The sequence below is a fragment of the Acipenser ruthenus genome, chromosome 16 (assembly GCF_902713425.1).
Source record: "Acipenser ruthenus chromosome 16, fAciRut3.2 maternal haplotype, whole genome shotgun sequence".
Classification (NCBI taxonomy): Eukaryota; Metazoa; Chordata; class Actinopteri; order Acipenseriformes; family Acipenseridae; genus Acipenser; species Acipenser ruthenus.
This window is the reverse complement of record NC_081204.1, coordinates 1,359,617-1,375,836: the sequence shown is the minus strand read 5'-3', so window position 1 is coordinate 1,375,836 and position 16,220 is coordinate 1,359,617. Positions and strand designations below refer to the sequence as shown.

The following is a 16,220-nucleotide window of genomic DNA, read 5'->3' as shown; positions in this document are numbered from 1 at the left end:
TAGGGCTTGAAATTTTCGACTTTAACCAATAATAATAAAAAAAAAAAATCCTGAAGACCTATTTAGAAGATTCGAGTTTTATTTTTTTTAAACAGATAAACGTGGATTTGGTAAAATATTTAAAATAATATCAATCAATCAGCAATTTTATGCAATTACGTTATAAGCGTAATTTGCGTCAATGTGTAATTTGCTTAGCAACGGGCTTAGCAACCACGAACCCACCCAAACAAACCTGCAGCCTGGTGCTGCCAGTTAGTTTTTAGGGTGTTACGGTTTTATTCAGAGATGAACCAAAAGTTCTTGTAAATATAAACTTGCTGTACAGTTATGCTTCTTCTGATGCATATTAAAGAGTTTCTTGTGTACAATGACTGCCTAATTATTATTATTACTATTATGATTAACATTATTATTATAGCTACATAAATATCAAACCTTAATCAGAGTGCCATGATGAATGTTTAATATAATGATATAATTACACTGAATCAGGAGGAAAGCGTGTATTGTGTGTTTAACCCTCAGTGTAACAGCAGCGTGCAGTAGAACCGATTTCTCCCACTTCAGGGGGAGCTCGGGGGGTGAGAGGGAGACTGGGGTGGCAATGCAGCACAGGCAGGGTCTGTTGTTTCAGCCCTTCATTAATTAATAGAGCTGTAAGAATCACTCCCACAGTCTCAGTGCCTCTGCAGAATGAAGTGTTTGTTGGTTTAAAGCTTCACTCCATCACAGACAGGATAATTATAATTTCTCAGGGCTTCAGAATGTGCAGAAAGGGTCAATTACCCTGTGCCTGCTGCAAACCCCAATTGCATGCTATTAACCCAGCAGTGCTGAAACAGGGTCATTAATCCATTGCTGGCTGCTCTGTGGGCTCTTGCTTTGTGTGAACAGACATGGCACCACGCTGGGGCTACAGTGAAAAACAAGCAGTGTGTACTGGTTGAAACTGTTACCACTGTGGTACCAACAGCAGCGTCACACCATTGTAGCTGCCCTTGTGCTGGCAGTGTCCCTCAGTACAGCACCACTGCACTGGTATTGCATTAGATCTACATGTAAGGGTGGACGCCTCTCACCTCCTTGGCTGTAGCACTGCACCAGTGGGTTTCCACTCCCCCCAGCCTGTCTGGCGTTCCGTCTGCAAGGAAAGCAACGAGAAGGTTTAACCTTTTATTTAAGGGCCAAGCGTTTCTCAGAGGGGTGCTCCCCCAGGACCAGTTATTGTTTTTTTTTTTAACGGGTTCACCCAGTCACGGGCCCAGAATGACACTTCAGTATGATCGTGTTTACACCATCACGGCCCTTCCAGGGTTAATCTCAGAGAGTACCGATACACTGAACATTGCATTGGGGTCTTCCTGGGGGCTCACCTGCGGGCGATGGGGATGAAGGGGCTGCAGGACGTCCCGTCCCAGGTGCAGTAGGGGTCCCGAGCCAGGCAGCACTCCGCACAAGCCTTCCCGTACAGTTCACACTGGTATAGAGACAGCTGGGCCAGCCCGCCCCTTGAACCCACGTACAGCCACTGCTGCAAAGAGACCGAGAGGGAGGCAGCCCACATTATCACCCACGGCTTTTTTAAAAACTCAGGCGGTCTACAGTCTGTGAATCAAATCAATTCAGGATCATTCTCTTACCCTTTTCTGGGACAGAGCCATCGAAGTGATTGCAGATTTGTCCTACAGAGAAGAAGAAAAAAAAGGTTTCCAGTTTATCGTTGTTGAGACTTGGAGCTAGCAAGAGCCTCAGGACACAGAACTCCGGAACACTTTGGAATGTTAGTTAACGTTCCGAATAAATAAAAAAAAAACGGAACGAAATGAAATGAGAAAGAGATAGGGCAGACAGGACTGTAAGTGCTGGTCAATGGGGAGCGCCTTACCTGGAAGACCTCCAGTTCCTCCAGGGTGATCTCCTGAGCTTCCTGGAGTCCTTTTGTCAGATAGATGGATTTCAGCACCACGCCCGTATCTGTGACAGCAGGAGACACAAACTCAGAGTCACACAAATGTGAGGGAACACCCTCAGAGCCAGAACACAACAAACATGTGTTAACATTATTGTTTAGGGTTATTATTAGTAGCAGTTGCCTTATAAACATGCCCCATGGTAAAAGCATAGCAAAGTGTAATAAAGCACAGTGAAAGCACGGTAAAAACATAGGTAAGCATTGTAAAGAATAATGAGGTACGGCAAAGCATATTATTAAGTATGGGAAACCAGGGGAAACTAAGGTACTGTAAATGTTATAGTATAACCATGGGAAAAGCTGGGGAAACCTGCAAAAATACCATGCGAAAACACAGTGCTGAACTTTTAAAAGGGTAGACGTATTAGTATTATTGGTGTTATTGCTGTTATAGGCATTATTATTATCAAACAGTCATTTTATGTGCAGGGTCTATCCGTCACAGCAATCTGTCCTGCCAAAATGTTTTTCTGAATGCCTGGCTGAAGGAAGGTTTTGTTCGTCGACACTCTCAGCCCTACAATAAACATAACCTCTGCAGCCTTCCTAATTGGGGAGGGTATTTAATGAAATCATTCAAATTGTTCAACAAAGTAACCCTTTGTTGAGTGTGAACACAGCAAACAGACAAATTAACCTCTCGTCAGCCCCAGCCTTGCTACCGTCTGGTTATTAACACACAGCTTGCGATTAATCATTTAGGTCTGTAATTGCAGGCGTCGTTGATGATAAAGGAGGGACAGACGCCAGCATACAACACATCACTCTCCCAGTTAACCAGTACCAGTAAATCATAAAACCCAGTGCCCTTCCTAAACTAACGGGAGGCGTTTCAAATGGCCAGTCCATTGGACAGGTGTTAGCAGCTTCACTTCTTCCAAGCCTGTCTTTGTTGTGGCTGAGTTTAAAGGGCATTGCTTCGAATTACAATGTCACTTTTTGTATTATTTTTTTCATTTTCCCTTACGTTTTCATGACATTTGCAATCGTTCCTTGCACAGCTGCTCAAACAGACCTTTCGAAGTTGCTGTAACTTCCAGTTTCTTCTTGGAATTTCCACCCGGAACGAGGATGTTAAAAGTTCCAGCAGCTTCAATAACGTTGCTGGGTTTTTCCGAAACAGTTCAAAACCTTTACAGAGGTCGTACAAAACTACTCAGAACACTTACCAATATAAACGAAAAGGGAAGGTTAACGATCGATCTAATTCATTCATTTCCCAAGTCAGGGGCATCCCAAACCCAGAATCCCCTCCAATTGGTTGTGACAGCACAGCTGGGGATGAAGCCGGACCCCTTGTAAGGATCTGCGAATCGAGAGCATGTATCGCCCGAGAGGAACGCCATGCTTTCTCACCTGTTCCTATGAACATGATGTCATACTGCCCGTCCACAGCCTCCACGCGGTCCACGGTCAGCCTGGAGAACTTGTAGTCCACCCCTATCCTGACCAGCAGAGGGCGCCGATTCACAGGATACACGGCGTCAAACATCAGCGGGTGCGTGCGGCTGAAGAAGATGACGTCGTCTGGGTATTCGCGAGTCGACCTGTAGTTCCCGTATGTGCTGCTGGGGCACTAGGGAGCAGCAGAGAGCAGACCAGGTTAGAGGCTTCAGATATTCTTACCAGGACTAGAAATGTATTTGCTTGACAAATGTCAGGAAATAACGGCTTCTATTCATCCATGTGTCAAACCAAAAAAATTCTTGATTGTTGAAGGGCAGTTTTCTAACTTGTTGTTACTAATCAAAGCATCATCTGAAAAGAGACTGTGTACCACAATCCTTGTGAAACTGCTTGCACCACACACAGTCAGATTTGCAACACAAATCCACTATCCAATAATCAGAAACTGCAAACGATTCAAAACATGTTTTAGGAATAAATAAGGACTGTTTTCACAGTTTTGTTTTTTTTTAGGGGGGGGTAAACTTTAATGAACCACTCCCCATTTAAGAAAAAACAGAAAGAAACACTCATCCCTGACAGTTAGAAGAACAGAGGCCGCTATGACTAATTAGCGCAGTTACTTAGTTTGATTAAGACCGTTAACTTACTGTGCCGGGCCGTGGGAAAGGCACTCTGCCCGTGTACTCCACCCACTTGTACTCTGGACCCTCCTTGTGTGAGAAATGCCCTTTAAACACTGTCACGATGTCCTCCATTTTATACACACACACCGCCGAGCCGTTCAGCACATTGCTGGGAAACGAGAGGAAAGTTCAGGGAGTTACGCTTTGAAATGACGACCACAGTTTCAGCAGAAACAGCAAGGGTCAAATCAGCTCAGCAATTTACTCTCTAGAATTATAATCAGAGCAAGTGCCTGACATCTCAAGCCATCTCGTCTGGCGAGTAAGTGGCTCAAGCGGTTGGCATGTATGCAGAAGTTTCATGTGTCTCCCCAGGTCAGAAAAATTACACAGACAGCATGTCAGGGACGTCAACAGTGTTCCACTGTAACTTTGTAACCATTCTTATAAAAAAAGTGCAGAGTGAAGTAAAAGCATGGATTAAGAACAGGTACGTTTCAGTACAATTATGATAACCTAATAAAACAAAACAAAAAAACAACAAAACAATGAAGCAAGCGGGAACCGATGGACAAGTTCCTAATGAATTCCAGGGGGCTGTCATTGCAATAACAGATGGAAAGGTTTGCATTACAATAATTGCTTCCTATTTTCCCGTTATACAGATCCGATGGGGATCTGTGAGCAAGGCAGCCTGGCAGAGCACTTCAATAGGAAATTCACTCCAGCACAATTACTCAGAGAAACTGCTGCGCACACTTCTGGACAAGGCAGCCAGAGTCCCTGCAGACCGCAGCCAGGAAGTCGTGTGGCTTGGTATCGTAATAATGCTTTCCTCCGCTACCTACAGTCAAATCTGAAGGTCGGCCCTCATCATGATCATTTTACTCGCATTCCTGTGTAAAAAACCAAGCTTGAACAGTTAACATGAAACCACTGGCTTTTGCTGTTTCTAAGTAATTCTGTTGATTCTTTCAATCTGTGAGTTTGTTTCTTTGAGTGCAAGGAAGGCGCCACTACATCTCACATTGAAACACTATCGCCTGTATCTAGTCTGGATCTCGTGCAAGGGATGCAGGCATGCTGGTACCCTCTGTGCAGGAATGCTTTTCAGATAGCACTCCCATCAAAGCACACACCACTGAGGCTTTCAGATAGCACTCCCAACAAGCACACACCACTGAAGCACAGGATTGAAGCAAGACGTGAGCGCTCGCCCTTAACAGCTGCAAAGTGATCTGATTCACTACCATTATCCACTTAGACCACGATGTGCCATTTCATGAAATATGATTTCATTTCTCTTCTTTCCAAGTAAAGACTGTTTATAATAAGTATGTACTGAAGCTGGAGGTCACCTCATCTCTTTTTAGTTCTGTATATTTATGACGATCGCAAGAAGACATGAGACTGGGTCAGCTATATGCGTCTTTATAAACTTTTTATATAAACCTTATCAAGCAGCAACATCGGCTCCAGCGTCCACTTCTTGGACAGCGAACCCCTTCACTGTGCCAAAAAAATAGCAGCCAAAAACACACCCCAGCTGTCCCGGATTCTTAGACGCCATCTGTTAGTTTAAATCCCACCTTTCTAGACCCCAGATCTTATCGCCTCTAGTTTATCTTTATTTTAGGCTGTGTTCAGGGTGCAGATCAGATGAGTTATTTGGGTGGGTGACAGAGGGAATGTGGTAGTAAAGAGTTGAATCCTCAGATCAAAATTAGTCAATGAAATAAATCAGAATTAATATTATTATTATTATTAGGGGAACCAAAGGTCAGTGAGCGTCCTGCGATCTCACAGTCAAGTCAATCGCCTCTTTACACCCAGGGATGCAAACCTGCACTCCCCTGACAGTATGACTCACCCTGCACACCACGTAGTAGTGCCTTTACCAGGGCAGACAATCAAACTGAATGGGGGTAATAACCAATAATTTCACAATCATTTTATAATAACATCAGCTGTATAACAAAAACAAGCATTGCATAAGAGTGTCTTATAATGGCTTTTTTTAATGCCGATGGTCTCCCAAGCAGCATTCAGTCCTTTTCCTCTGGTCTGGAGTTAGTTAAAGGGAAATTAGCCTACATCCACAGACAAGTTTGAGTGAGCAGCAAGCAATGTGTGTCCCAGCGACAGCAGTAAAAAAAGACAACTATGAATCATCACAATAATTCACTCCAAACGAGTTTAAATAACTGCCAATGGTTAGGCAAGGAGGAGAAAGCGGAAACATTTGGGCCAAATCTGAGGTCTCAGTTCTGAACCAAAAGCATTTGGAAAAAGATCACCACATAACGTCTTGGATTCAACCATCATACAGTACACACCAAGCAGTTATTAGTCATACAGTTTCCGTAGAAAATACAGTGTGGTCTTTCTTCATAAAATGAGACATCTGCTTATTATTAAAAAAAAAAAAAAGTTAAATAATATATATTTTAATATATTGTAATTTAATTTTGAAAAGATGTACAGACTGTTATTAATACCAACAAAACAAAAACAGCATATCTGGCCCTGGATCTGACATTTATCCCACGGATGTCCTTAATCATCTTAATGCGGCACTGGAAATACTTCGGGCCGAGTATGTGGCACCGCAATCCCTTCGGGCCGAGCCCAGCAGTCAAAAGCAATGACCCTGAAAGCCAGCGTGAATATTTCAACACATCGCCAAAACCACAGTTGCTGGCTGAATTCAGCCCCTGGAATGGACTCCCTTGTAACAGCATTAATTAATTGCAAGCCATGTTTTTGTGTAAAGAGTCCGTTATTTGACAGCGCAAGGACCTGTCTGTGCCTGCAACTCTGGCAGGACAGGGGGGACAGTGGCGCACCTGGATGTTGTGAAAAGCCCGTAGATCAATGGATTCTTCTTGTCTTTCCCGTGCAGAATGAAGACATCCTCTAGAATGAAAACAAGGAGACACAATTTAACCCGAAAAGGTCACATTTCTATGATTCTGTTTATTGATTTGTTTTACTAATTGCATCCTGTTTGCCACCTTATCCCTTATATACAGTAGAAGTACACAGACAACACCCACACCGCTTGCCTGAGCTTTGTTTGGTGTGTGACGAATGCATTCCTTTTTTTTTGTCTTCTCTACAAAAGGGTGATAACGCATGGTCTGTTGATTAGTCCAGTCATGCGCACAGGAAACAATTGGACTAAATACTGGTGGCCTCACATTCCTGGAATTCCATGGCAATTGTCTTGGGATGGAACCGATAATATCTCAGGGTGAGGGGAAAGGTGGGTGATGAAATTGATGATTTATTATAGAAACATTTCTCCCTTGGAAGAAAAGAGCAAAACACACACACACATATATATATAGTCTGTACCGGCCCGCACGCCCTTAACACCAAGTCTGCAGTCTTTTGTCATTTTTCCATTCATTTGAGAATCTGGTCTCTACTGATGTTCACAAAGCTGTTCAAAAAACTATTGCCATCTAAAACAAAACAGTACTGCATTTATAGAAACTTTGACTTTGACAAAAACAGCTCAGGAGTTAAAGCTTTGTGTTATAAGGTAGCCCTTTATACTGTGGAAGCAGTTTTATGGGGGTCTGGTCGTGGCCCCATAACACCATTACACCAGAACCACCATTGCTTTTAAGGAGAAACACAAACAGCACGGTCTCTATGGCTTCTGACTTCAGTGTTATAAAGGGGAGCACTGTACAATACAGACTTCCGACAGAACAGTGGCTGTGTTTAGTTCACAGTCCACAAGAAAGGAATGGATATAAAAAAGACATTTTTTTTTTTTTGTTAACATGGTTTGTTATTGCTTCGAACCACTTAAGCCATAAAAACAGCAAGTTTTCTGGTTTTATGTTTACGTCTGATTTTTTATATTTTGCTGCTCTGTCTGCCTTCTGTTTTCTATAATTGTTTAAAAATAGTGGCATTAAAAAAGGCAGCCTTTGTGTTGGCAATTACAGACCACACACGCACACGCACACACACACACATGCACACGCACACACACACACACACACACACACACACACACACACACAGAGTCTTCAGTTAGACCAGCGCTTGCATCACAGACATCAATCTTAGTGATTAACAAGAAGGGTTTAAAGGATGTAATAATACTGTGGTCCTCACGATGCTGCATGTGTGTGCATTTCTTGTGTGGTGTAACATAACGCTGTTTAACCCTGCCATTTCTCATCTTGGAAATAAAAGCAACAGCACCATAACGAAACTGTAACCCGAGATTACTATAACATTCTAACTGCAGAGCGCTTTTTCAACAGCAAAATGACAAAGCAGTGTGTGTGCGAATACAAAACTACCCAATCCTTTAGCAGACTCCCAGTACGAAACTCAAAGTATTCCTTTGCATTTCAGTGAGATATCTCCCGACTGGGGTTCACCATTTGTAATGTCAGTGAACCTATATACAAGTTTGCACCTTGTTTAACATGACACGGGGCAAACTATTGGAAATCCTTGAACCTGTGAGTAAGGAGCTACAGTAAATGTTGTTCGAGTGATGCCAGGGGCGGGCCGGCCGCACAGCGGAACAAAGGCACTTTCACAGAGGGAGTGTTACAGTTTCCTGGCAAAGCTCTCCAGCCACGCGTCCAACTGCAGACTCAGTCCTCTGGAATTACACAAGGAGAAACAGACAGACCTGAGACTGTCGGTCAAGTCAGAGCATTTCTTTCCATGTGCGGACTCAGTAAGCGTGCTGCTTGTGATGGCTTGTGAGCCTTGCTCTGGCAGCAGCTGTGGAACAAACTCGTTCTAATTTGCAGACGCCGCGGTGCCAATATTTTTTCCCCAGATAGGGTTTGCTGGCTCTGAAGGCTTGTTAGAGTCGTGTTTTAGTATTTGAACTATAAGAAGACTTTGTTTCAATGCATGGTCTATTCTCAGTGGATGTTCCCCATGCTCTCTCAATCTGAGTGGATATAGCCATGCTATTCTGCTGGGTCCATGCAGGGTACCCTTTTTACCTCCCTATTCTTTACAATGCTTACCTATGCGTTACCACACTTTCACTGCGCTTTATTACACTTTGCAATGCTTTTACTAGGGAAAACTTCTCTAAGTGTAGTTTCCTTTTTGTTTAGTAGGGGTCTATTTCAATGATCTAAACAGTGCTTAATACCAGTGCACTTCAACTGTACATTTATTGATCCCCTTATTAGCAACACTAAGTACAATAAAAATATAAAGGCTAGCGTCCTTTGTAGAGCAGGGTTACAGGTTTTAGTGGTGGAACTAAGATCACTTTAACTAGTGTGCAACAAGCTAATTCAGCCGTTTGCTTAGGTAAAGTTGTTTTTCGGTAACATCCTTAGACCTCCCACTTAGGGTCTCATTCACAAACTGCTATCTGCAATCATCTTCTTTCCTTTTCTTTTCTGAAGATGAATCAGCCCACTGGTAACGTCAATAATCTTGTCTCATCAACATTTGCAGCCTGCTGAAGATATGAATGCCACCCGGCTCTGCGAATTCCAATCAGGGTTTAATCACAGGCCACCTTGGAGTGCAGGAACCAGAACTCAGCCAATCAAAGCCAGGCCGCTGCTGATGTGACGGGCCGTTTCCCAGTCAGAGCCGCAGGTCTGTACAGCACCCAGGAGCAAAGCACCCGCTAACCTGTATGCATAACAACTTAGGCTAAAGCACAGGGAAACGGGCAGGAAGCTGCTGCAGGGGTTGGAACACAGCTGAACATGAACAGAGGTTCAGCCGCTCCAGCTTTCACACTGCCTTGTAAAAATGTGCGTTTACTGGACTGCTGTCTGTAGTTTGATTCAGATTTCATGATTAAGCGTGATGAATTAAGCTTGTGTAACGGGCAGTGTGGTGTGATGCGCTGCTCTTCCTTGTCGTGAGATGAGATGAGATTAAAAGCTTGAATGCAGACGAGCCCGGAGGTACTCACGGAGCTCGTCGAAGTGCGTCTGGATCCCCTCCGCCCCGGGGATGGAGCACACCAGGCGCGCTTTGAGAAACGTGCTCCACTTATTCACCAGGCTGCGCTGCCCGCCGATGTCGTTCTGAAAGAGAAGCACAGCAGCATGCGTTAATACAGAGCCGGCCCAGGCAGGAAGAGGCTGCACGAAGCAGGATCGTGTAAACTGTGCGCGTCACCCCTCTAACATATCTACAGTGTTATATAGCAAACTGGACCACGTCCTATCTCACTTACAACTAGCGACCTGTGCTGACAATGTATCAGCCAAATGTTCACTACGTGCTTACTGTATGAATGGGACATCACTGTAAACCATATACCTTCATTGATTTATGTTTAGAGAGGACATTAGGGAAAGGCTGTTACCTGTATCTGCGCTTGGTTTTGTTTCTGTGTAACAATGTAATTATATATGAACCATTACATGATTTCCTAATGCATCTGTTTAAGCATCTATTAATGACACATTCAATTCATATAACTGGTCTGTTCCTGATAATGTTGTCTGTGTTCACAGTGGATTTGTATTGGTTGTGGGTGGTTAATATGTATATGTGTAGAGTGCATCACACAGTACTGATTGCTTCATATGAATTAAAATGCAATTGTGCAGTAGCTCTGAAGTAACTGCACTGTAATTAACGTACCTTTAAATAAAGTGTTACCAAGCACACTATATTGAAACGCATTTCAATCACAGCACTAACTTCTTGGGAAATAAACAAGCCCCTATCTCAGCCTTACTGCACACCATCACATGCGGGTCAGTGTGAATGTGAACAGCCAGGAATGAGCTTCTCAATCCCCCACTGACGACCCCCACCCCCTCCCCCATCCCCCATGTATGCATGTATGAATGCTAACGCTGTGTATCTGAGGATATGTTTGTATTATAAGATTGCATGCATGCTAGTTCAAAATTGAAAATTGTCTAAATTGTTTGTTAGGTACTAGTTTTTTTTTCCATTCAGAGACCTTCAAACGATAACAAGCTAATATAATAATAATAAAGCAGGATTCACCTAATCTCTTCTGACTTACAGAGAGCCTTCTTGAAATGCTTTAAATTGGGCATAATTGCTGCCAGTAAGTTTCGTGGCCGGGGGAAGCACAGAACAGCTCTCCGGGCAGCGCCAGCGACAATTAGCTTTAGTGAAGCTACTGAGGAAATATCCGAGTGAGGGGAGTTACAGTGTAAACAACTCCGAGTCTCTCCGACAAGAGAGTCTGGAAAGGGCAGGGACAGGGCCTGCTTTGGATCCAGCTCACTTCCTGTGAGGGACACTTATAGAACGGACTGCAGACCCACGGAACTGGATCCTGTACGCCTTGAAAAGGTGGAATTCAGTTTGATCAATTGTTTATTCTATGCTTTGTAAGGCAGGTTTTTATATTTGTAATTCTAAACGTACAGTGTGTATGGCATGTGTGTGGGCACCCTTTTAGTGGATTATAGTCTTCACTAGATAAAAAAATCTAAATATTTGGCACAGAATAAAAACATTCATTGGTGACTCCTTTTCTATTATAAATAAACTTTGCTTCATTGCAACAAACATCAATGTATTTTATTACAGTTTTCAGGAAAGATCAAGGTTGTTGTTTCCTTTTTAACCTCTCTTAACAATTTGTAAAAATGTGTTTTTTGCTCTCCAAGCAAGCAGCCAATTTTAACACAAAAAATGTGATTTTCACAACTCCTTGACTGACTGAGGTGTAATTACAGAGGTCTGTAGCTAGCCTCAGCCCCAGTGTGTGTGTGTGTGTGTGTGTGTGTGTGTGTGTGTGTGTGTGAAAGGCGCTATATAACTGCGTACCTTGCAGACGCGTGCCACGCGGGAGTACACCACCTTGCCACCGCCGCTCTCTGCCTCCTGAGCGCGCTCCGTGAAGAACACGTACACCTTGTCGTCCTCCTGGTTATCGCTCTCCGAGACGGGCGCCACCTTCACGAACTTGGGGTCTGGGGGGGGCGAGAGACAGCGTAAGAACAAGAGCACTGTCTGAAGCAAACGGAAGGAGAGTGTTTGGAAATGTTTACCAGGAGAAACCTCTAAAACAGTGACTCCCTGGCTAGGGACCCCTGTAATACACATATTTATAATACAGCAGTAATCCACCAGCACCACTGACATCAAAAGGAAACGTGTTTGAAGTTGCTTTGAGATTCATTCAGGAAAGCTTGTGCACAATAATGCTTCAGACACAGGATCTCTAACTCCTTTGAATTTTCTTAACGGAGCACAATTCCTGAAGTTTCCTTGGAGCATACCTGCAGGATTCATTAAGGATTTTATTAGCACGGCATTCCATAAATAACTCACAAGCCGAACTACTTAATAATCCCTCGGGAAAGCTGCGCTGGCGGGAGTGCACAAGCAGCACAAAACAAGACAGCGCGCAGATTGTATTGAAAACTTAAAGATAGATCTGTAGCTACATCTGTTACTCTTAAAACACAATGCCTTGGTGTCTGTTTGCTGGTATAGTTTAGAGTTCTGCGCAGTCTGCTTCAGTGCCCTGGTTTGTTTTCAGGTATAGCTGCAGGAACACATCATTACTTAAAGGGATGCTGACCAAAGCTTTTCTTACCTCTTATTAGCTTTAGAAGCACCATCACTGTTCCTGTTCTACCGTGCTGAAGATCTCTTGGTTATTTGCATGCTTTTACCAGAGAATCAAGGCTACTGATTAAAACTGCTGCACCCCAGCACCAGCACCTAATCATTTCCCATGCTGTAGGTCACGGCCTGATCGCAGTTAGACCACAGGAGTGAATCTGACCTACAGCATACAGAAAATGATTATGTGCCCATGAGATATTCAGCAGAAGAAAAAAAACAGTGAAAATGCTGCCAGTGCTGATAGCAGATTTTACTGATGAATTATTTCCCTGTTATATGTCTGCATTCAATCAGTCTGTGTGGATGGTGCAGCACTGTATAGATGCATATAAAATGGTTTAACTGTGCGCAGGTTTTTTTGCACTTTTGATAACTTGGCGGCGTGTTTCCATGTCCTCCTCCTTTGTCTGAAAGTTTGATTGCTCAGCGGCATAACGCAGGGAAAGAAAACGGCTCTTAAAGCAGCGCTGTATTTTTGGGTTGAATAAAGCACTCACCCTGCAGCCACTTGGAATCGTACTGCTCTGTGCGGATCACATGACGAGCTCCCAGACTCCGGAAGAACGCTGTGTCCCTGCTCATGAAATCCGAGGAAATACCAGCGTAGAGCTCTCCGTCTGCAATCAACAAACAAGGTTCATCAGCAAACACCGTTCCGCTGAAGCCTGCTTCAATAAACTGAAGGTGTGGGTATTCATGAAAGCCTGTCTCATAAGAGGGTTTGGGATTTTACACTGCTGACTCAACGTCAGTGAAAGATTTACGGGTAACATTTTGTTGCATGTTCCATTAGTAATAATGTGTTTGTGCTGAAACTGCTTGGATTATTTCCAACATGGGATGGAACCGCCTATACACAGACACACAGAGGGCTGCCCTTGGCAAATATCTTCCAAGTAAAGGCTTTATGTGAATCCAACTCTGCACCTGAAATAAAACACAGCCAGGTTTTATCAGGGAAGCGATCCAAGCGGTCTTGGAAATAACAGGAAGAAGAGGCTGAGTTTTCACTCTGCAAATTTGTAATCTACTTACAGGGTAATTTAGCAGTTTGCAATGCTTTCCCTATGCCCACTGTAGTCTTTACAAAGTCGAGGCTTACCCGTGTAATGGAGACGGACGCATCCTATAGTTATAGCTTTTCTAGGCATGTTGTTTAGTCTTTCCTTTTGGTTTCCCAACTAAAAAAGTGAATGAAAAGATTTCACTTGTCATACGGTTGGATCGTCGTTCTTTTTTTATCACGCTACCATACTTTTCTACCATACTTTGGTAGAAGTATGAAATATGTTTCGCTTAACTCTTAGTCACTTTACTTGGATGCAGTTTGGACCACACAAAAGCCCCCAGGCCTGCCAAGATGCGCTTAAAATAAACTGACTCTCCACCCTGCACTGGCTCCTCACAGCATAAGTATACTTTCAAAAGCGGTTTGTCAAACAAAGATTAAGTTAAACAAAATATTGCAGCAAGCTCTTCGAACCAGTCCGATTTCCCTGCAGTGAGGGTCAAACCAAGCAGAGGTTACAGTTAATGAATGTATATAAGCACACAGTCAAGCCGTCAAGATCTCATTTCTGTTTCTCCGAGCAGACTATGAAGCAGAACTCCCTCACAGCCAAATGCTCAGCTTTCTGAAATTAATTTCCCTAATGAAACCGTATAGCTGTGTTCATCTTCCAAGCTGCTCGGAAAACAAATTGCCCCATCAATCTGGTTTCCTCTCCAATCACAAAGGGAATCTGTTTCCCTAAAAATAAATGGGATGCCTTTACTGTGAAGCCAGCATGGGCGAGTACGAGACAACAGCTTCAGACTTTCTGCAGATAAACATGTCCTAATAGGGAGAGCCTGCCTGCACTCAGTATTCACTGCATTCCAAACCTATTCCTCAGAATACAAGGAAAACAGGCATGGCTAAGGCAGTCTTTACTGGAATACTGACATGTGTCAGTCCACAAACACAGATTTGTATACGGGACTGTAAAGCCGGTCAGTTTCACATATGACCACAGGGGGCGCCAGTCGGCATATGACATGATCAGGACGGATTAGAAGGAGATGCAGTCAATATTCTAACCCTGGTGACTGCCTGACAGTGGGCTACCATGTCAAATGGAAGTATAATGATAGACACACATATGCATGGCATATCTCTTGACTGTATTGAGTTAATGTACATGAGTTAAATGCCAGGGAGGTTAGCCTGTCTGTATCTGGGCTGAGCTGAGATTTAACCCCACGGATCTCCAGGCTAGCTGCTGGGCACTTCCCCCGCTGTGATTGATGTGTGGATCTGTACTGGTGGTCGATCCTCACCTACAGCACAGCGCAGAGCAAACGCTTCCACAGAGAGAAAAAAAAAAAATCAAGCGGAAATCACGAAGACAGAAAACACTCCTGAGGTGTGCTCCAATAACGTTTGCCAAAAGAACAGCGTGACCAGGAGCGTGCTGCAGCGAGAAGCTGCTGTGTCTTCCACAGCCATCAGGAAAGACCTGGAAACGTGCTTTTCAATAGGCATGAGAGCACGGCCAGTCAATCAGCCATGAAACAGTCAGACCATGAAGGGGTTAACAGGTTAAACGCAATAAACACACATTTGAACGTCTGAAGTAGGATACTGCTGTAAGAGATATATATATTGCTGTGCTGGAAGTCAGAGTATTCGATCTATAGTAAACAACGAGGTAATCTTTAGAAAAAAACATTTCCTGGCCAAAGCTAATGAAAATAGTGATGCTGGGAAGGGCAGCCATGGTGACAGACAGCTACTGTTGAACTGAAGTAGTAAAACAGACAGGCACACTCCGCAAGGCCTCCAAAGCAAACAGGGTTTCAGATTTTCATCTGGGATGCACACACACTCTCACACTGACAGACCCGCTCCCTAAGAACAAGCTGGCTGATCTCAGAGCACAGGCTCCTTCACACACACTCTCACACTGACAGACCCGCTCCCTAAGAACAAGCTGGCTGATCTCAGAGCACAGGCTCCTTCACACACACTCTCACACTGACAGATCCGCTCCCTAAAGAGAAGCTGGCTGATCTCAGAGCACAGGCTCCTTCACACACACTCTCACACTGACAGACCCGCTCCCTAAAGAGAAGCTGGCTGATCTCAGAGCACAGGCTCCTTCACACACACTCTCACACTGACAGACCCGCTCCCTAAAGAGAAGCTGGCTGATCTCAGAGCACAGGCTCCTTCACACACACTCTCACACTGACAGACCCGCTCCCTAAAGAGAAGCTGGCTGATCTCAGAGCACAGGCTCCTTCACACACACTCTCACACTGACAGATCCGCTCCCTAAAGAGAAGCTGGCTGATCTCAGAGCACAGGCTCCTTCACACACACTCTCACACTGACAGATCCGCTCCCTAAAGAGAAGCTGGCTGATCTCAGAGCACAGGCTCCTTCACACACACTCTCACACTGACAGACCCGCTCCCTAAAGAGAAGCTGGCTGATCTCAGAGCACAGGCTCCTTCACACACACTCTCACTGACAGACCCGCTCCCTAAAGAGAAGCTGGCTGATCTCAGAGCACAGGCTCCTTCACACACACTCTCACACTGACAGACCCGCTCCCTAAAGAGAAGCTGGCTGATCTCAG

The 16,220-nt window shown here is 44.1% G+C and overlaps 1 protein-coding gene across 1 annotated transcript in view; it reads right to left on the bottom strand.

The window, feature by feature from the left end:
• The window catches only part of LOC117963549 (semaphorin-3A-like), a 50,002-nt gene that overhangs the window by 6,010 nt on the left and 27,772 nt on the right, over positions 1 to 16,220 (bottom strand). The window contains exons 7-16 of the mRNA XM_058988296.1: positions 13,095 to 13,214; positions 11,791 to 11,936; positions 9,941 to 10,055; positions 6,855 to 6,924; positions 4,033 to 4,177; positions 3,332 to 3,551; positions 1,889 to 1,977; positions 1,644 to 1,685; positions 1,377 to 1,534; positions 1,083 to 1,144 (exon numbers count right to left, since the gene is read on the bottom strand). Of these exons, the coding sequence (XP_058844279.1) occupies positions 1,083 to 1,144; positions 1,377 to 1,534; positions 1,644 to 1,685; positions 1,889 to 1,977; positions 3,332 to 3,551; positions 4,033 to 4,177; positions 6,855 to 6,924; positions 9,941 to 10,055; positions 11,791 to 11,936; positions 13,095 to 13,214 (1,167 nt within the window). The remainder of the gene's footprint in view (positions 1 to 1,082; positions 1,145 to 1,376; positions 1,535 to 1,643; positions 1,686 to 1,888; positions 1,978 to 3,331; positions 3,552 to 4,032; positions 4,178 to 6,854; positions 6,925 to 9,940; positions 10,056 to 11,790; positions 11,937 to 13,094; positions 13,215 to 16,220) is intronic.